Source organism: Ambystoma mexicanum, chromosome 4q (assembly GCF_040938575.1).
Source record: "Ambystoma mexicanum isolate Mex_15411 chromosome 4q, UKY_AmexF1_1, whole genome shotgun sequence".
Classification (NCBI taxonomy): Eukaryota; Metazoa; Chordata; class Amphibia; order Caudata; family Ambystomatidae; genus Ambystoma; species Ambystoma mexicanum.
Window position 1 is genome coordinate 440,888,755 of NC_090928.1, and position 21,448 is coordinate 440,910,202.

At 47.0% G+C, this 21,448-nt stretch overlaps 1 protein-coding gene across 1 annotated transcript in view; it reads left to right on the plus strand.

The window, feature by feature from the left end:
- Positions 1 to 21,448, plus strand: part of USP34 (ubiquitin specific peptidase 34) — a 3,618,222-nt gene that overhangs the window by 1,655,082 nt on the left and 1,941,692 nt on the right. Inside the window, exon 33 of the mRNA XM_069608012.1 lies at positions 10,316 to 10,516. Within this exon, the coding sequence (XP_069464113.1) occupies positions 10,316 to 10,516 (201 nt within the window). The remainder of the gene's footprint in view (positions 1 to 10,315; positions 10,517 to 21,448) is intronic.

A 21,448-nucleotide genomic window follows, 5' to 3' on the forward strand; every position in this document is an offset into this window, starting at 1 on the left:
TGCGTTTTTGTTTTTGCTCTGATGAGCAAAGCATTAATAAGATGGAAAAGTCAGTATGTGAGAAGTCAGGCCAAACAAAGTTTCAGCATGGATAAGACGTTAACAGTGGTTATCTTATCACACTTCCTTGGTGCTGCTACCACTCGCCATGGCTGTGCCCGTGGCACTACTAAAACTTGAGTCATTGGAGCTCTCAGACTGCCCCTGATTCACATGCTTCGCTCGTCGGTCTTTGCCGCTCTTTCAGTGCACCGCATTGCCGCTCTCTGACCCAACTTTCAGTGCTATGCGGATGACTCTCGGCTCATTTTCAGGCTACCTTTGGCCACCTCTTCTCCGTCTCTCATCCCTGACTGTCTGGCCGCTATCCAGAAGTGGTGTGCCGCCAATGATATCTGCCTTAGTGCCAGTAAGACTGATATTATTCTCATCGGCACACCTGCTCCCTTCTTTCCTGTCACTCTCTGGCTGGCATCTCTTGGCCCTCTTCCTGCTCCCACCTGCAAGGCTAAAAACCTTGGGGTCATGTTTGACTCCACACTCTCCTTCTCTCCTCACATCTCTGACATCTCTAAGAAGTCACACTACCAGCTACACCTCCTCAGAGGTATTCTTCCTTTCCTCTCCTTCCCCCAGAAGCTCACTGTCTCCAGAGCTCTGGTTCTCTCTAGGCTGGACTATTGCAACAGCCTCTTTCTAAATCTGCCTGCTTCTACTCTCCACCCTCTGCAACTCATCCAGAACAGGACTGCGAGACTTGTCCTTGGCCTCAAGCCCAGGGATCATATCTCTCCAGGACTGAAATCTCTGCACTGGCTCCCTGTGGCTGCGAGGATAAAGGTCAAAACCCTCTGCATTGTCCACAAGGCCTTCTGGGGCCTCGATACCTTCAACTGTCTCTTCCTAAATATCCTCCTTCTCAAACTTTTGGCTCATCCACCTCAAACTCCCTCAGGGTCATTCGCTTCTCCAAGCAACGAGTTGGTGGTAGATCTCTTTCTTCGGCTGGTGCCTCCCTCTGCAACAGCCTCCCTACCTCCCTGAAACTTGAGGATAACCATCTCTGGTTCCGGAAGCACCTCAAAACCTTCCTCTTTGCTTCTGCTTTCTCTCCTCCTCTCCCCTGCTGAATTCCTGGCTGAAACTGTACTGGTTACCTGGCCATCCTATGATCTCGGGCACAGGGCCCCTTCCCCACCAGTTACACACCTGCACTGCCTCCTGGGCAACCCCCACACTTTGACTGTTTTCTGTATCCCTACAGTCCCCCACTAGCACTTGACACCTGTCGTCTGCACTTACCTTTGCACTTGCCACCAGCTGGCCCTACTTCTTATTGTTTTTATTTATTCTATTATCCCGTGTACTGCATTGTCCCCAGCCCCCTCCCACTCTGCATTTTTCCTCTTCCCCTCTACTTGCGCGATCTGAATGACACTTGGCCTAGTAGGATCGCTGTCTCCGTCTTCCCTCTGTTCCCCTCCCTTGCAGCGTAGTGCCTTGAAACACTTATGTATAGCTGCGTTATAAATGCCATATCATATCAATGGCAAGAGTGAAAACGAATGACTGGGTGTCACAGTGATGGGTGTTAAGTAGGGGGACCCAGCAGGGATGCCTGGTCTCCCCGATTTAGTTCGCAATGGTGATAGAACCATTGGCGAGGTATCTCAGGAAAGAAATGGAAGATGCAGGTATTCAGGTGAGAAGGGTATGACACGTGATTTCCCTATATGCTGATGACATGTATGTGGGGAATCTGCTAGACAACCTACCAATCCTATTAGAAGTGCAGGGCAATTTCCGGAAGTTATCGAGCTACCGCATTCACATAGAAAAATCGGCATTGTTCCCTTTAGGGGGTCTTCACAATCGGGACCTGACTGCCCCCCCGCCTGGGGACTCGGATGGGGGAAGGGGAGTAGTTACGGTATCTAGGTATTCAGATCTTTCACAGTATTGAAGAGACATTTGTACATAATACAGGTAGAGCACTTTCAGGGACAGGGCACTCAGTGCAAATCTGGAAGAAATTACCGTTATCATTGATGGGCAGAGTGGCTCTATGCAAAATGTGTATTCTTCCGAGACTCCTTTACTATTTCACCAATATGCCATATGCCATCAAAAAGGTTGTTTAAGATGTTGAATGAACAGGTTGGGGAGTTGTTGTGGAATTTGGGGAGGAGAAGGGTCTCACTGGCAACACTACGGCATTCACATCAGGAGGGGCGGGGGTCTTAATTTACCAAATTACGAGCGATACTTTGTGGCAGCACAGCTGCAGGCAGTGTTGATGTGGGCGGTTACTGGAGTAGAATTACTGTCTGGTTTATTGAGGGTGCCTCCCGGCTCATCAAAGGGGTGTGGAATTGCTGTGGGGGACAGTTGGGGGCAATGGGAACACAAACGTTTTCCGGGTAGTATGGGAAATCTTGAAGACACTTCTGTAAAGCAAGCCGGTGTTGGGACTCTATAGCGCAGACCTACCGTGGAGCGCGGATTCGGGACTCTAGTCAGCCGTGAGAAGGATGGGGCTACCGGGGTTACTGGAGAAGAGATGCATCTCAGTGGGGACCTTGTATGAAGGAGGGAAGCTGATGCTGTTTGAGGAATGGAGCCAGCAATATGGGATCCCCAGAGGACAGTTCCTAGTCCATCGGGCATTGGTTAATCGTTTAGCAAAAATATGGGTAGGTACCCCGTAGGAACCCACTACGAATCCACTAATGTAGGTGCTACTGATGCAGGGGCAGGGTTGGGACAGGATTTCTCAAATCTATCGGACAATAGGCGAGTTGTATCCCGGGGGTAGCTCGCAGTTAAAGCCAAGTGGTAAAGAGAGGGGGTGGGGGGCAGATCTCAGAAATAGAATGGGGGGTAATGTGGGAACAGATCCAAAAAGTCTCCAGAAATGCCAGATTACAATCGATTCAGTTAAATGTTCTGCATAGGGTATATGGACTACATGGAATGAATCATACTTTGAGCGCAAATTGTTCAAGATGCAGGACTGGGCTAGCAGGGATCTGGCACGTGATGTGGGAGTGCGGAGGGATCGTGGACCTCTGGCAAGCAGTGATATAAAAAATGAATGCCTTATTGGGTTCTTTTTTTGAATGCGCCCCAAGAATATATTTGTGGGGATTGTTGCCAAGCGGGAAGCGCCATAAAATACGGAAGCGACTTGCCCGATTCATACTAGCCCTGTCCAAAACGAGGGTGGCCATAGCATGGAAGACAACATGCACAGCAGGAGCTCTAGTTCAGTACCTGAATCAAGTCAGAATTCATGCTACGGAAATCCTGCTTACAGAATGTAGTCCATCACTGGTGGGTACTCTAACCAAAGAGAAAGAAAGTACCTATCCCACTGGGGGCTATATTCCAGGTACTGACCGAAGGCCAGCAGGAGAAACTAAGCAGAGTGGTGGAGGCTCAAGCACAGAAGGGGTAATCTGTCTGGTGGATGTGAATTACTTCAGTTTGACAAGAAATGTGGCAAATGGGAAGAAATGCTTGCTGGTTACTGTAATGGTAGTAATCTGGCACTAAGCATTCAAATTACTACTGGTATATGGCACCCCGTTAGGTAAGTGGGACTAATACATCTTTACTGGTAGTCGTTCTACATTCAAGAGCCTGTGAAGGCTTTTCTTTGCTCAGTGATTCTGAAACTGGAACAAAGAAGAGATGTCAAGTAACCAAAGAGCCATGCTGATCTCTATACTGTGGGACTGTGAACAATTGGTTTGTGCACTTCAGACCTTGACGTACAATCCTTTTAGAATAAGCTGTTTCACTTTGTTTTTTGTTATATATCCACCCGGACACTGTTTATTGGTGGTGTCCCTTTTGAGTTTAGTCAAAGGCCCAAAGAACCAATAGGCATTGTACTAACCCAGCCTGGAGTATAATAAAAGGTGTTGAACGTCTCGAGTGTTCTGTTGATCTCCCATTGCCAGAGGTCTGCCCTGATGATGCAGCTCAGTAACTCGTGAAGCAATTAAAAAATCCTACCTCTTCATCCACTCCTAAGAAGTGGGAGGACTTTGTAGGTAACTCATAGTGGAAACAAGTAAGACTGACAGGGTTCAAGGGTGTTTATTGAACAATGAATGTTATATGCAGGTTGGAAAAACGCCTAATTTAAACCTAAATCTAAGATGAGAGCAAACGTCAACCATCAAATGCAAAATAAGGCAGTCCTAGTGGCGTTGTCAAATAAAAGGGCGTATACTACTGAACCTGTTGCCAAACCTTACAACTAATACAAAAAGAGGTGTGGGATAGTTCTCAAGAAAAGAAAGAAGTATTCTTAGACAATATGTCAGGATGTGGTAGCCTGGGTCTCCCTTCCCCATGTTTTTAGCACAGGGTAAGATGGGATCGTAGAGCACAGCACACTCTCGAACTTTCAAAGCTCAAGATGGTAGTTCAGCTTTCAGCTATCAGGGCCGTCGATGGCCAAGTCTCGTTTCATTTTAAAGTCTCTTGCCTTCGAGGACTTGAGGTCTTTAACTAACAAATGAAGTTCAGTTTTAAATGTTCGCTTGGTGATGGGTTCACCCCTGGGTTCCCCTCTTCAGGCGGGACCCCTCATGTATCGTGTTTCACACTTATATATTCTCAGTTCTTTTCACAATTAAGTTTTCGGATGATAGCTTCACCCGTGGATCTCCCTCGGTCAGGCTCAGACCCTTCTCTGGGATTCGCTTCCCTTGTTTTCTCAATGTCTTTTCAAACAGTTCATAGTTGACATCCCTCTGCCGGGTTTACATCTGTCAACACTTTTTATTGGGACCCTAGACTGTGCCCCTCTTGGGATTCACTTCCCTTTCTTTCACTTAGTTTTTAGATCAAAGTCTTGCGATTGTACAGGGATTTTGCTTGACCTCTCAGTATGACCACTTTCATTTATTCCACTGGCTCTCCTATGGCCTGCTGGTTTCTATAGTTTCTTTAAGATGGGGATCGACCACAGTCTCTGGAGTTGGCACCCACGTGTTGCTGGTTTCCCTCTGCAGCTGGTCTCCCCTTTACACTTTACAGTTCTTTCACAGTTCCTCAATCTTGGTGCAAACTTGTCACTTTGCGATTATCAATTAACACAGCCCGGTTCTTATCGGCTCTCCCCTCGACTCACGCGCTGTGATGAACTGCTTAGCTTTCCTCTTCATTGGAGTCAAGGGCGGTACCACAGTCGCAGGAGTTTCCCTCATTCCTGCTTATCGGTGCAGGCTAGCCCTGTGTACCATTGACATCTGCTGCAAGACACTGTGCTATTGTTCGCAGTCTTTTGCTTTCTTCCTTGAAGGTTCTAAGGGTCTGAGACAAAAAGGGCAACGTCACTTCTTTCTTTGCCACCTTCTCGATTCCTGCCGTCTTTCTCCTTAGTTTGGACTGCCGCGCCTGATTAGCCCTCTTGTTGTGCTGTCTGCCATGCTCACCTTGCTCGTCCTGTGCTCTCTTGTTCCATCTTTTATCCCTGTGGGGAAAAAGAAGTGCCGTCAGGTGTGTGTGATTCAGGTTAATTGCATGAGGTGAACAGGTTGCATGTTAGTCCGTTGTCTGTTGTGTACAAAAGGGTTGCTGTCGGAAAAGAGGGGAGATGTAGAGTTTCTACATGTTCTGCGTAGTAGGATGGGGAGAAGGGTTTATCAGGATTTATGGTCTTTGTCCTAGGGGGGGGGTAGGTTTTGGAGGGGTTGTTAAATGGACTAGATTGACCAGGATGGAGAACAGAACAGAGGGGATTGTGCAAATAGTAGTGTTCTGACCTAGTAGATTGGGTGTTCGGAAAACACAATAACTAGAGAAATGTGGAAAAGATTGCCTGGGAGTATCTGGATAAGAACCAGGGAAAGCGGGAGCATGGGCGTACTTTTAGGGGCGGAACAGGGGTGTTTGTCCCCCCCAACTTTCCTGGCTCACCATTTTGTCTCCATTCATTTGGCTGGGGCACCTTTTCTACAGATTTCATGTCGCCCCCAACATTTTCAGTAAAGTTACTCCACTGAGCGGGAGTCTGGGAGTTGTGGCTCTTAGCAAGTTTACCATATGTGAATGGGTTGTTGGCTTTACCTTTTGCTTAAGGAAGATTCAATGGGTGGAAGAGATGAGCAGGAATAGCTTATAAAAGCTTCAGATACTTTGTTCCCCTCACCATCCTCCCTGTGATGGTAGCACGTCTCACCTGTGGTATTCCCTCGAGCATAACCCCTAATTCCCCTATCCAGGTGATCCTCCCCCACTGGTACACCCCCAGGAACTGGATCTAATAGCGATGGCCGTGTCCTGGCCACCTGAATAAGGGATTCTCGAGGTCTTACTGTGAGAATACCCTCTGTTTCAGCTTATTGGTCCTTCAAGACAATACAGTAAGTCGCTTCTCACTGCATTCCCTTCTGTGCTGCTGGTCAAACAATGTAATACATTGGATGCATGGGGAAGGAAGATCTTTGCTTCAAGCAGCTGTGATGAAGTTACATTTGGAGTCTGATGATGAACAGGGATCATGATGAGGGCTGGATGCCACCACCTCCTACGTTATGAAGGCCCCTTAGAGGTACACAGAGTATTCCTCAAGCTCCCCAGTCCACCAGGCTTCAGAAAAAACTGCAATATCAGGAATTATGAACTGACCACTTAGAAAAACCCCTCATGCCTGCCAGAACCCTGTAGTTCTGATTTATTCGTATTGTAAAGGGCAAAGGAGAGGTTTAAAGGAAGACCATCCCACTTGTTTGGCCCCTTCGGAGTGGTAAAGGAAGACCCAATGTACAACCATTACCCTTCTCACAAGAAGAAATTGTTAATCCCAAAATTAGCCCTTTCTTCTTTAACTGTAATGGTACAAGAGTTGATCTGCCATTTGTTCAATTCTTTAGTTGAAAGTCTCACCTTTTGGCAAGTATAGAGAGGGCCAGGTCTTGATATAATTGCACTTTGTATCTTGCAAAGCATAAAGGACTTTGTTTGTGAGTCTCATATAGCACTTTTCTTCACCCCGCTAAGAGGCCATCTTAACAAAAATATCCCTAGTGCTAGCATTGTCACCTTTTTGTCTCCGTATTCTATATGCACATTCTATTATGGCCTCCTCATAAGACGTGGCAAGAAGGGTATGCAAATCATTTTTTGTACACATGCAAGCATTACTTTTTCCTCTGTTGCTTTCAGACTTTCTATACTTATGTTCGGTCTTCTGGAACAATTTTCAAAATATTTGCATTTCCTTGCCACTTCCAATACAAGGGTGCTCAACTCTCTGCTTTTCAACTGCCAAACCTGTCTTTCAGTTATAGTTTATATAGCTGTATCATTGCTATGCCAGTGTTCACACAACTGTCTAAGAGCGACTTGGATATCTGCTATGGATAGCGTAATCTCATCTTTAACTGTATCTAATTGGTATTTTGTAGCGATTTATTTATTCTTTGACTTCATTAAAGATTTGCAGCATCTCTAATTTGGTAAATGGACCTTCTTCATCAGGTAGGTATGTTGTTGTTTTGGAACTTTAAGTGAATAATCCTGAGGCTGCAGACCATCAGTTTTGTATTCTCTTCTGTCGAAGCTGTTTGAGACACCTCTACATTAGATGAAATCGGTGAAAAGCATCTGGTAGGCAGGCGTCTTTACACTTTGCTGAGAGATGCTTCTAAGCACTTGAGTTCGGTCAAAGGACATCACAGTGTTAATCCTCCAAAAAAGGAATACGTTTTGCTCCTTTTTCACAGTAGGAGCTTAGAACATTCACGCTCCACTCTACTAATCAAAAGGACTAACAAATCCAAACAAATCTGGTCTCATGACCACCGATTTTTGTGTACTTTGATGCTAGTCTTAAATGGTCTCTCCTAACTTAACACACTGTTCTCTGTCAATTTGCAGAGATTATTCCAGCAAATCATTGGAAATGCCTTGCCAGACTATTTGCAGCACTTCAAACAGTTCTGTCGCAATTGTGGATAATGTGGCTTTGAGGTTGTGTTTATAAATACATGCTGCCCAGAAAGCACTGCATTCCCCTCTGCTCTCACTGCTGCTTCACAGGAGCTTTGCACCTAGACCTCATGGAACGTGGGGCGAGCTGTCTGCTGCTGAGCCATTTCGTCTTAGGTGGCGCACTAACCTGCATCTTAGACCCACAGCATCCATTGTATGCAAGCACTTCTCAGTGCAGCATTTCCCTCAACTTGTTTCTGCACCGTCTCTATGCGCACTTTGCACGATTTGTGGCACAAGTGAAGTAGAATGTTTCAGCGGCGCTTCATTGCCGATTTCATCCAGACTGCAGCTATATTCCAACGGCCGTCTTGAGGTCTCTCTCTGTGTCACCTGTAACTTTTTCCAGAGGTATATCTTCAGCCAGGGTGCTGATGGTATCACTGCTCCCCCGCCCACCTGGTCACTGCCTTCTCTCACCCCTGCAAGGACATTATTTTCCTGGAAAACTGATGAGGAGTTGGCTCCCCGGGACACTCAAGGCCAGAGCTCACAGAGCTCCCATCTACTATGGCTTGCTCTTAACCCTGGCCCATGTAATATTTATTCTGGGAGTGTGGCAAGGGAGTTTTGACTAGTTATGTGCAGAGTTACGCATTTGCTGTGGGCAGCAGAAATCTTACGGTTTTTGATTTTCAAATGTAGTCCTAATGTTTGAACAAATCACATTTTTAAGGACTATGACCACAGCCTTAGTTTATCCATGCTTTTCTCCAAACCCACCAACAGAAGCATAGAAAGCCCTGCACAACCTGGACATATGCAGGGCCTTAAGAGTTTACGTGGACAGGACTAAGGACTTTTGATCCTCGGATAGTATGTCGGATATAAGGTTTCTTCCGCAGGAAGCATATACTTCAATTGCAGTGTGGCTGGTGTCTTGTATCAAGTAGTTCCATTATATTAAAGGCTTGCCAGCCTCCAAGAGCTCTCATGCCCTTGCATTCAAGACCAAAAAATCCTCTGTTGTTTTCCAGAGAGATATGTTATTAGAAGTGATTTGGCAAAAATGTGGACATCAGTCCTGATCATCCTGGGACAGGGGTCCAGGCTGCAGCGCTGTGGAGTGAAAAAATTATTGAAGTAAATCTGAATTTCCAAAATCAATTTGGAAAGTCTGTTCAGAGACGGCTCTGAGCATCTGTTTAAATTGAATTGTCACGTACCAGCCACACAAAGGTGCACTCAGGGGTTGAAAGGCGTGTCAGGCTTGGAGGGGGATTCACAGAAGTCCCAGATGAGTGTGTCCATATGTCTGTGCAGGGGAGAAGGGGGAATTTGTTGATGGAGGTGAGGGGGCGGGGAGCGGGTCATTGTAACTGTGTGTTTGTCTGTCTGGGTGTATGTGGTGTGGGGATTGAGAAGGAATTCTTGGGGGATGTGGGTGAGGAAACATGGTTTGGTGGGGTTGAACCCTCCCCCCGACTTCTAAGAAATCCCACCTGCGTAGGTATGGGTTTGGGGTGAGGCGGGCAGGAGAACATCTTACCTGGGATGTCATATTTCTGCTTTTTGAAGGCTGAAATAAATCGGTCTTTTTGGTTGTAGCCTTCAAAAAGCGGAAATATCACATATAACCGGCTGCACCTCACTGACGCTGCTCAGTAAGGCTGAATCAGGGGATGTGGCCTAACAGTTGCTGGACTGCCCCTTTTTGTTTTGGACTAAGCTTGCTTTTCATATGTTCCATGCCCTTCTACAATGGCTTTGCAAACTGAATAATGGAGGGTTTCCCGGAGTAATGCCAGATTATGATTAATTCATACAGTTCAAACCGCCGATCTTCAGTATTGCTAAAGAATGCATAGGTTGGGATAGGGTTGAAGCCCAGGCAAAGTTCCGCCTTCGCTCAGGCTTCCATGTTCCTATGCATTTCAATGTTTCAGGGAATTTGAAGGAAGAGATATGGACTACTAGTACAGGAGTCACTATGGTGAGTAACTAGACTTTTCTATTCCCAGAAATATATATTTTTATTTTATACAGAGACTTGTAATGTATGTGTTGTTTTCCCAAATACACATAACCTCTTTAAGCATTGGAAAATACCTATAGAACTACTTAATAAGGTGCATTAACTACTGTTTATTAAAAGTATTCCTGGTTGTAAATATTGTGTAAAGGGATACTAGCTTCCAACCTCCATTTGAAAAGCTATTGATATTTGTTAGCTTGTCTGGATTTGTGGTCACCCTACACACCATGCCAAACAATGGGTTCTTGTAAGAACTGTCACAAAAATGATCAAATATGATTTCACAATGCCAGCTTTCATTTAATGGAAATACTGTCGTCTTCTTCTTAGTGGCAACTGGACTGCTTGGCTTGCCTGCTGAAGTTGATATGCCAGTTTGCAGTGGATCCTTCAGATTTGGATTTAGCCTATCATGATGTTTTTGCCTGGTCTGGTGTCGCAGAGAGTCACAGAAAAAGAACTTGGCCAATAAAATCCAGGAAAACAGCTGGAGAACATGCAAAAGGCCTTCACATACCTCGTTTAACAGAGGTACGCATACAATAATTTAAAATAGCCAGTAGAATCAGGATGTTTTAGAAAACAATCATATTGCTTAATATAAAGAAAAAGGAGCACAAGAGGTCATTTTCTGGCAATTGTGTATGCTTTTGCCTTTTTCTTGCTTGTTGACGTGCTTATTATTGCTGGTAAACCATATATTGCACCAATGGTACAATGACTGTCCAATCTTGTATGTGGCATTATATTTGGATTCCATTTTAAAATTCCTCTTTTTTTTTCTACTCTTACGACATCTCCTTTGCACTAGTCCATTAAGAGGTTTTAAGGTATGTCCAATGTGTGGCAGTTATTTTCATTAGTTAACCTACAAATACGGTGTATTTAGGTTATTTTCTGTTCTGCATTAGAAATTCTCTCTTTGGAGCTGGATTTTTCAGACGGGTGACAAAGACACATGGGACTATTCCCTCAACAGGCATTTGATTTTCTTGCTTACCTGCAAGAATGTTTGTCTCATAGTCTATGATGGTACTATTGGCAGGAGTGGTGAGTGGGATGCATAATGCCTTCCTGCATCCCTTCTCCACCTACAAAAAGCTTATTGTCTCTACCTACACTACTTTAGGTCATCAATAGTTCATCTGCCTCCTTCCATTTCAGTCACACTTTTCGAACACCCTGTCATTTTCCCCTCTTATTTCATTCTCTCTTCCTCTCATTTATTTTATTGATTTAAGTTCCTTTATATTGCGCCACTATGTAAAGACCTCTTTTTGGTGCTTCATCTGCTGCATCGCTCCCTTTTTCAAACAAGTAGTCTCCTTACTGCCAAAACTGTTATTTGTTGTAATTAAAATCATTACGTTTCGCTTGGCGTTTATTTTGTGATCTGGAGTGTACTCTTACTCTTTTCTTGGCAGATCAGTGAACATTGATACTGATTAATTAAATGTCTGTCATGTCAGTTAGTACAGAAAAAATGGTAAGGTTAAACCAGAGCATGACCTGCTAGTGATCTTTTTATATGCAGGTGATTTTGATTTCATGAACGGGACACCATGAGGCGTCCCGTTCATTGAATTAAAATACAGTGCTCTTAGCCCCCCGGGTTATCCGGATCGGAAACCTGGGGTGCTAATAGCAATAACCACCCGTTCCACTGGCTGGCACGGTCAGTAACAGCACCGGGGGCCCTCATTAAAGGCCCTCCATATGCTCTAGCTGTTAGCACCCTTTCCACCCCGTGGAAAAGGTTGTTATTGCTTAATTACATTTAGAAATGGAATACTCCCACTCTGTGAATACTTGAATCAGTGAGATTCTAAGGTTTGGAAACATGTGAACCGTGCACAACAGCTGTAGAAAATGATGTACTTTTTTTTGGTAATCTACCCTTTATATGGGAATCTCAGGAAACTATACGCAAGACAGATTCCTTGACCATGGAGTCAGGAATACAGTGCAAGCCATGGAACTAATGAAGGTATAGTTTGTTCAGTGGTGAAATACCTTCACAGACCATGGTTGAAGAGAATGGAATACCTAAAGTTATTGTATTGAATTTTTCTGTGCTCTGATGAGGTCGTAGGCTATGTTAAAAGATGGTTTGTGGGGTCTTTCCCAATGTACTTGTGACTTGATGCGTTCGTAGTGGACTAAGAGTTCCCACTCCTGTATATTTCCTCCAGTCCTAGTAATTACTTTGGCTCTTATATAGTTAAAAGTGAAAATATATTTTAATGTATCCACTACACACTGTCACATTGATCGATTCCAGTATTTTATTGGATTTAATTTCTAACTATGCTATGTTTATATAATGTGCAATGGTTTGAAATGTGTCTGTGTTTGCTGTTTAATGGATTTAATTCAGAAAATAAACATTAATAAAGGTAAGGAATACTAAATCTCCTACCGTATCTATAAAGGATATTGCAAGTCACCTCGGAGTTAATGGACCTTCTAAAGGAACTCTGCCTTTAGTCTTGTACCTCTATTTGGTCAATGAACTCCTTATTAACTTGCAACATCTTTATAATGTACGTATATTTTATCCCATATAAAACACGCATGGGAAATACTTTCTCAAAATGGCCGCCATGGATCAGGAAGGCAGGGCTCCATATGGAGTCTGTGAGGGGTCAGAAATGTGAGGCCGACAACTTTGTAAAAAGTTTTCAATTTTAGCCATTTAATTAAACAAACAGGTTGGTTAAACCCCTTTCGAGGGGATTGGGTCCTCCGACGTATTCCATATCTATGACAGTAATCACCACAGCTGTGCTGCTTCGGAAAATCTTTCGGCGTCTGCGTCCTGCATCAATGACGTCAATACGCTGTCCTCGAGGGCCTCCGTCAAGCCATAGCCTCAGTTCCGTTTTTTCCGCAAACGTGTTCGATTCTACTGAATCCTGTTCTTTCGGTTCTTCAAACCTGTTTCTTCATTGCTATACTATGATGTCTTCGGCTTCTTCCACCCCGCGGTCCGGGTTTAAGAAGTGTCGGGTTTGCGGGTCCAAGATGTCGCTGACGGATACGCACGACGCTTGCCTCTGGTGCCTCGGGGAGGACCATGATACGGACGACTGTGTCGACTGCCAATCGCTCACATCGGAGGCCTTGCGGGAGCGTGAGAAGAAGCTGTCGGTCGGTAAGGTGGCCAAGCCCCAGAAGTCGCGTTCCACTGGTCTTTCGATGGACGATTCGAGGGGCGACTCTCCGCATCATCGTCGTGAGTCCGGGGGTTCTCGGTCTGGGAGTCGGTCCCGCCATTCCTCTGCCTCTTCGAGGCATTCTAGGAAGCGTCGTCACAGGTTGTCTTCCCCGTCCTCTTCGAGGGCTCCGCCCATCGGCGGGTTGCTTGTCCCAACAAGCATTCCCCTCCTGAGGAATGGGATTCCTTCCAAAAGTAGATGTTGGCGATTTTTCAGTCGCAGGGCTCTGGTCCGTCCACGCCGTCTGAGGACGGTGGTCGTGGCTGTGCTAGAGACACCGCTCGTACGCCTTTGGGCTCGAACAGTCGTCGCAACCACAGGGCGCCCTCGAGGTCCTGGTCAGACAAGGATGGTCGCTCTAGACATGCCTGTTGCAGGTCCCGGTCCTCGACGCCCTCGAGATCGCAAGAACCTGTAAAGTCTTCGAGGAAGTAATCGGCGCCGAGGTCGTCGACGGACGCCCTCGAGGCCTGTGTCGACGCTGTCAAGCTGTTGGCGCAACACTCGACGTCGATTCCATCGACGCCTTTCGAGGCGGCTTTGTCGGGGATGCCTCGTGGTACGGGGTAACCCCCCAGAAAGGCTCTGGCTAAGGCAAAACATATCTTTGATCCTTTTTCAGTTCCCTCTTTCCAGCCTCTGGATTATATTTCTGAGGTGGATGAGGGGTCTGAGGAAGGTGAGGTGCCTGCAGGGGTTCCTGATGACATTGTTTCTGGTCATAGTCCACTTGAGGACCTGCGTCAGTCGCTGCACGACGACAATGGTCTGGACACCTCCAGAGGTGGAGTTTGGTAGGCCGGAGCCTGGCATGCATGCCGAATCCTCATACCAGCGCCTCATGTCGAGGGTCACGGACTACCTGGGGTGGTCTGCCCCCCCACCCCCTCTGGGGATTTTCAGCAGGATGACCTAACTGATAACCTGGACCAAGGTCCACCAACTGACCCGGTGCTGCCATTCCATATGGCCTTGCAGAGAAGGGTGGCTGCGGCTTGGACTGCTCCGGATAGTCTCCCGGCAGTGAGCAAGTCCTTGCTGAGGAAATATCGCCCAGCCAGTGACGACCCCTGCTACTTGACCACGCACCCTACTCCGGTGAGTTTGGTGGTGCAGGCGGCTACGGCTCCGGCAAAGCAGGCGTCATACCCTACCATCCCTCCTGATGGGGACGACAAACGTTTTTACGGCTGGGCGAAGAAGGTATTTTCTTCTGGGGATATGGCGCTTCAGGCTGCCAACTCCGTTTGTGCCTTGTCTCGTTTCACGCACACTCTGTGGAACTGTATTTCCCTAGCGGCTGTTCATATTCCCGAAGGGGAGGAACGGGATAGTTTCCTTGCTATCGTGCAGGAAGGCAAGGATGCAATGTGTGAATCCGTTAAGTCGAGTCTGGACATGGTTGATTGCGTCAGCCAGTCCATGGCGGTGAGCACTGTAATACGCAGGTTTGCGTGGTTGCGGAAGTCGTGTTTTGCTCCTGATGTGCAAGCCCGGCTTCTCAACATGCCCTTTGATGGTGACCATCTTTTTGGCAGCAAGGCTGACGAGAGTTTTGAGAGGTTGCAGACCTCCAAAGCTGCAGCGAAGTTGTTGGGCGCTGCAGTTCGCCAACCTCCGCCTTTTCATCCTAGGGGACAGCAATGGAGGGGAGGTTCCTTTCGATGTTACTCGTCCTTTAGTAAATCGAGAGGAGCTGCAAGTCAAAGGGGCAACCGTAGGAGTGCCAGAGGTGGAAATCAAGGTACTCGAGGTGCCAAGGCCGCGCAAGCAGTTGCCTCTTTGCCCTCAGGCCCTGCCGCAGCCGCTTCAGCTCAGTCATGAGGCCCATGCTTCTCCGGTTGAGGGAAGGCTGGCGCAGCATCTTGTAGAATGGCGTGCCATTACTTCAGATGTGTGGGTTCTGGAGATCATAGCCCACAGCTACTGTCTTCCTTTCCGGCAGAGGCCTCACGACAATCCACCAGAGAATCTCTCTTTGAAGAGTCCGGATCCGCTTCTTGCGCAGGAAATTCAATCCCTGCTGGAGAAAGACACCATAGAACTGGTGCCTGTAGCGGAGAGGAACAAGGGATAGTATTCCCCTTATTTTTTTATTTTGAAGAAAGACGGAGGATTGAGACCAATCATGGACTTGCACGGTTTGAACAAGCTCCTCAGGAAGGACAAGTTCAAGATGTTTACTCTTTCTCAAGTCCTCCAGGCCCTTCAACTTCAGGACTGGTTGGTGTGTCTCGTCCTCAAGGACGCTTATTTTCATGTTCTGATCCATCCCAAGCACAAGAAGTACCTGTGGTTCGCGGTTGGCGACTCGGACTTTCAATTTTGGGTCCTGCCGTTCGGATTGACCTCCGCCTGAGGGTTTTCACCAAGCTCATGGTGGTGGTGGCAGTGCACCTCAGGAAAAGGGGGATTCACGTCTACCCCTACCTGGACGATTGGTTGATCAGAGCGCGCTCTCCCGAGCAAGTCTTGGATCATCTGTCCGTCACCTGCCACTCCCTTCACAAGCTGGGCTTCTCCCTCAACTTAAAGAAGTCTCACTTGACGCCAACTCAGCGGCTCCAGTACATCAGAGCAGTGCTCGACACGTCCCTGGGGCAGTATTTTCCTCCCCAGGTGAGGGCTCCCCACATTCGGTAGATGGTGCACAAGTTTCAACATTCCCAGAGTCTCCCAGGGCTTAGATTCTTGAGGTTGCTCGGCCTCATGGCATCCTGCATTCTTCTGGTGCCAGAGGCCAGGTTGCGGATGAGATCTTTGCAATGGGCTCTCAAGCTCCAGTGGTCACAGTCCTCCGTCAGGATGTCTGACCCCGTTCAGGTGCCGCCCTCGGTCGCCCAGGACCTTCTGTGGTGGGCGTTCGAAGGCAATCTGAGGGGGGCTCTGTTTTGGCTGCACTGGCCGGAGGTGACGATCGTGATGGACGCGTCCCTCACGGGATGGGGAGCCCATGCCAACGAGCTGACAGTCAGCGGTCGTTGGTCTCCGTCGGAGTCCAGACTCCATATCAATCTGTTGGAGCTGAGGGCCGTCAGGCTGGCCCTGAAGGCTTTTCTGCCGACTGTGCGAGGAAAGAATGTCCTGATTCTGACAGACAACACAGTGGCCATGCACAACCTCAACAAAAAGGGGGGGCAGGGTCACTTCCTCTGTGCAGGAAGGCGATGCAGCTCTGGTTCTGGGCCATCCAGCAGGAAATTTCGATCTCAGCAGTTTATCTGGCTGGAGACGAAAACAAGATGGCGGACGCTCTGAGCAGGTAGAGCGCGATCTCTCACGAATGGGAGTTGGCTCAGGAGATTCTCCTGGAGATCTTTGCCCTTTGGGGGACCCCTCAAGTGGATCTCTTCACCTCCAGTGTCAACCGGAAGTGCGCAAGGTTCTTCTTGCGGGAATTTCCTCTAAGAGGAGCCTTGTATTAGGCAGAATCATGTACAGTGCCCTTAGGGACCACTACACACAATTAAGACTACAGGTGGTGATACAAGTTTTACCTTTGGTACAAGCCTGTACTACTATGTCAGAGTGGTAGCAGTGGCGGAGCAGCCAGGCTTATCTCAAGAGTATATAGCAGTAGCAGAGATTACACAAAGGGAACACAATTACTGTGACTCAAGCAAACACTGACTCAAGGTTTCAGGTAGACAAATATAAATACATTTATTTTTAAACCATTCGTTATAAACACAACACTTCTATGAAACTTCAATAAAAACCACACGTTAAATATACTACAACTAACCAATTCACTTTGTACAGTAAGTCTCAAGGTAAGTACCCTGTGTTGGAATGAACCGGTGTTGGGCACAAAACACGTTACCGCGAATACAATTGCGATCACTTTTTGACAGTTCGGTCTACTAAACAAACGCGTATCCGTGACATGAAATGCTACCGGGGCAAAAACACACTTGGCAGCTGAGATACCCAGAGGGAGTTGGAGGCAAAAATCACAGGCAATATTTTGGTTAGGCAGGCAGAATCGAGAAACAATCAGAGACAGGAGTTCAAAAGTCAAAGGGCCGGAGCCAGGGTCAAAAGACACCGGGACCAGTTGCCGAAGATCACACTGTCAGACAGTTCACGATTCAACGCAGCCAAAAGTACTTCGATATTGTTAATGTTCGGAAGCAAAAGTTATAAGAAGGAGGGAAGACGAGGGCAAACCTTGAAAATGAAGAAAAGGGATTCACCCAGTTTCCTCAACAGAACACAATACCTTGTTCCAATGGTGCAGCTGGTGCCCTGGCAGTTGTTCTTGTTGGTTTCCCGCAGACCCACGGTTCCTGGAGCTTCGTCGAGAAGGAAGGACGTCTGAAGGGGGTCTGCACCACACAGGGATGAGGCCGGCAGCAGCGACACGGAATAAAAGGTGCGCTCCTTAAAAACAGGAGAGGCTCTTCAGGTGGCTATCCGGACCACTACAGCAGTGTGCATCGATTTTGACCACGCAAGAGGATACTCTGGCTGAAGAGGACCTGGTTATCCCCACCAAGCTCAAGGGAAGAAGACTCCGGACTGGATCTTCTGAGTTGTTGAAGGGCAGATAGCTCAGGACTGCAGCAGGGCTTCACCGGGATGGGGTGGTTTCAGCAGCTGTCGTTCTCTCCGCTTCTCTTCGGTTCCTTGTAGTTCCAGTGGCGACTCTCTGACTTCTAGCCCAAGAGACCTGCCTTTTATGCGAAAAACCCACATTCACGCAGCCTAGCTGTCAATCTCCCAGCAGGGGAGTTGTCCAGCCCGGACAACTACCCTGGCCAATCATGTCAAAGTGCGACTTGGGTTTCCTAGGATACCCTGTGCAGGGGTGACTACACCCCCCCCCTCACATTCAGCCCACCCAGGCGCCTTGAGGAGGGCTTCTGAGCAGAAGCCCGCCAAAATACAGTGAACAAAGAAGGCGAACCTGGTTTGCTGCGCAAAGTAAAACACAAGAAGGACTTTAACAAAAAGAAATGGCAAATAAACCCAACCGGAGCAAAAAGAAAGACGATTTGGTCGAGCGGGTTTATGTTCGAGGCGAATATAATAGCCAAGAAGAGTACCACGTTTATCTAATATAATCGCGGTAGAAAAGTTAGGGTAGATATCACTGCCACCAGCCAAGTCTAAATGTTAAAAGAGCGAAACAATGCTGTAGGAGGTACAGCTAAAAAGGGATACGAGTTAACCTTTTCCAGTACTCCATGGAAGATGGGGTGTACTGGATCTGTGGTGGATTGACTAACTAAAGTTAATGGTAACTTTACCCTTTTCTGGGGGACAGTAGTCGCCTCATAAATGGAGTCGAGGGAAGTCTCAAAGACAACCCTGTGCCACGGCACTGAAGGTACTGTGTGACACACACAAAGCAGGGGGCTACTGAAGTGGTGTACTTCAGAGTCCACACTCAAAAAAACAGATGAAAACACATAGCAAAACACAGGTAAGAGTGGGGGAAACGCTCTCACTCTTACCAAGTGGAAAAAAATAAACTCCAGAAGTCCAGCAAAGCTGCTGGGGGACTCACTAGGTGAGGGAAATTAGCCATAAATGAGAATTCTCCCTAACACCTTGGGAGACGCGTTCGTGGTGGAGTGGTCATTCCCACTGCTGTATGCGTTTCCTCCAGTCCCCATCATCCCACAAGTGCTGCAGAGGTTACGGAGGTTCGGTTCCCAGATGATCCTCATTGCTCCGGCATGGGCCCGGAGGACGTGGTAGCCGGACCTTCTCGACTTGTCCATCTGCCCTCCACGTCGTCTTCCCTCCCGAGACGATCTACTCTCACGGGAGGGGGGGGTCAGGTTCTCCATCCAGAGGTCCGATCCCTCAACCTTCCCGCTTGGCTTCTGAAAGGTTGAGGTATAAGGATTGGGACCTCCCTGAAGACGTGATGGAGGTGTTGCTTTCGGCCAGGCGGCTGGCAACAAAGTCCCTGTACCGTTGCCGTTGGAGAAAGTTCTGCGACTGGTGCAGGGTTGAGAATGTGGATCCTTTTTCATGTAACATTCCTGTGTTTATGTCTTTTTTGCTTTCTTTAGCCCACAGGGGTTTGCAAGTGGGTACCATTAAAGGTTACCGGGCGGTGCTGTCCATATTTAAGCGCTCGTTTGAGGAGTGTTCTTATTTTAAAATCCCTTTAGTTTCTGAAAGGGCTCACTAATGTTTTCCCTCCATCACCTTTCCAGGTGCCCGGGTGGGATTTGTACCGTGTTCTCAAGTTTCTAATGGGTGCTCCTTTTGAGCCTTTACATTCTTGTCCTTTGAGACTGTTAACCCTGAAAAACTGTGTTTTTAGTTGCGGTTACTTCCGCTCGCAGAGTGAGTGAGTTACAGGCACTGTCTGTTAAGCCACCCTTCACTGTGTTTCATAAGGACAGGGTTGTCCTTAGAGTTCGTCCTTCTTTTCTTCCGAAAGTTGTGTCGGATTTTCATTTTAGCCAGAAGGTCATTCTTCCGGCATTTTATCCTCCTCGGCATCCTGGTAAGGACGAGGAGAGTCTCCATAGGTTAGATCCTAGGAGAGATTTAAGTTTCTACATTTCACACATGTCCCGGGTCAGAGTGGACGATCAGCTCTTTATTGGTTACGCTGGAAGGCGTTTGGGACAAGCTGTGACTAAGCAGACTTTGTCTAGATGGATTATCTTGGCAATTTCTGAATGTTACCGCCTGGCGGGTAAGGACCCTCCAGTTGGCTTACAGGCCCATTCGACTAGGGTTATGGCTGCCTCTACTGTCCTTCAGAGGGGTGTTCCCATTCGTAACATCTGTGAAGCAGCCACTTGGGCTTCAGTACATACTTTTGTACGTCACTGCTCCCTAGATTCTATCCATGGGCAAGATCTGGCCTTTGGCAAGGTGGTCCTTTTACTCTGCAATTTGATTGGGCATTCTAAATTAGTATATTCTAAATTCTTTTCCCACCTCCTTACGTTGGTACTGCTTTGGGAGTCTGTCATAGATATGGAATACGTCGTAGGACCCAATCCCCTCGAAGAACAAGTTACTCTCTTACCTGGTAACGTTCTTTCGATGGGATGGTCCGACGACGTATTCCCTATCGCTCCCTCCCTGCCTTCCCCTCTACAGAATTTCTTATGCGATTGCAGCTTACGTTTCCGCAAGGCTTTCTGTGGTCATAGTGGCAGTAGATTGGTGTCACACGTTCTGGGAAAAATTACAACTGAGGCTACAGGTGTCGTGCGTCCTACTTATAACATCCGGTGACGTCGGCTCGACGGAGGCCCTCGAGGACAGCGTATCGACGTCATCGACGCAGGACGCGGACGCCGAAAGATTTTCCGAAGCAGCACAGCTGTGGTGATTACTGTCATAGATATGGAATACGTCGTCGGACCATCCGATCGAAAGAACGTTACCAGGTAAGAGAGTAACTTGTTCTACTATCCCTACAGGATTTTCCTGCCTGAAATAAACTAAAGGGAACACAACAAAGGGATATCTATCCCTCACACTTATACAACAAGCAAAGCAAAAAGGAAATATATGGCAATTCAGTATCAATATATAACATATGACCTGATTTATTACATGTTCAATGTCTTTTCAATGGCTTGGTGAACTTGCCTTCCCCAGATCCAAATAAGAGTTTTCTCCACAGTTCAAACGAAACACGGAAATCAGGTTTACCACAAAGTTCCAAAGCATTTTTGTTGTTCTTGTACTCAAGTTCACAAAGTTCTGTTGCTTCAATAAAGCATCTCAAGAAAGTCATAGGTTCTCACTCCTCCTGGAATAAGAAGTATCTCACTTTTATAGTAACAACAAACATCTTGGTCAGGATGGTTTACTACAATTTTAGCTTCGGAAAGAATTGTAACTTTAATCCAACCAGTTTTCACAATTCTTCTCCAAATGTCAGAACTCAACATATGTTGTTTTCTATTAGTACCGTTCTTCAGCACTTGCACCTTCTACTACTTGGCTTATCCTGTCACCAGATCCTTCTGAGCAGTAACCTCTTGCCCTATGAGTATACTTCCCTGCCTGTCTACTTCTTCAACAACAAGAATATAAAAGTGCTTAAATGGTAACTTCCAACTTAGAATAACAACATGAATAGACTTTAGACAAGTTATGGGAAAACAAGAAATCACATAACTATGCTTTAGGATTCCCGGCCAATTCTGCTCGTCTCCCTCTGGATAATCCTCCCCAGAAGGGCAGCCTATTTGCCACTTTTCTTTCCCCTTTGTAACAACAATCAAACGGTGGTATGGACAAAGTCCTATTCTGC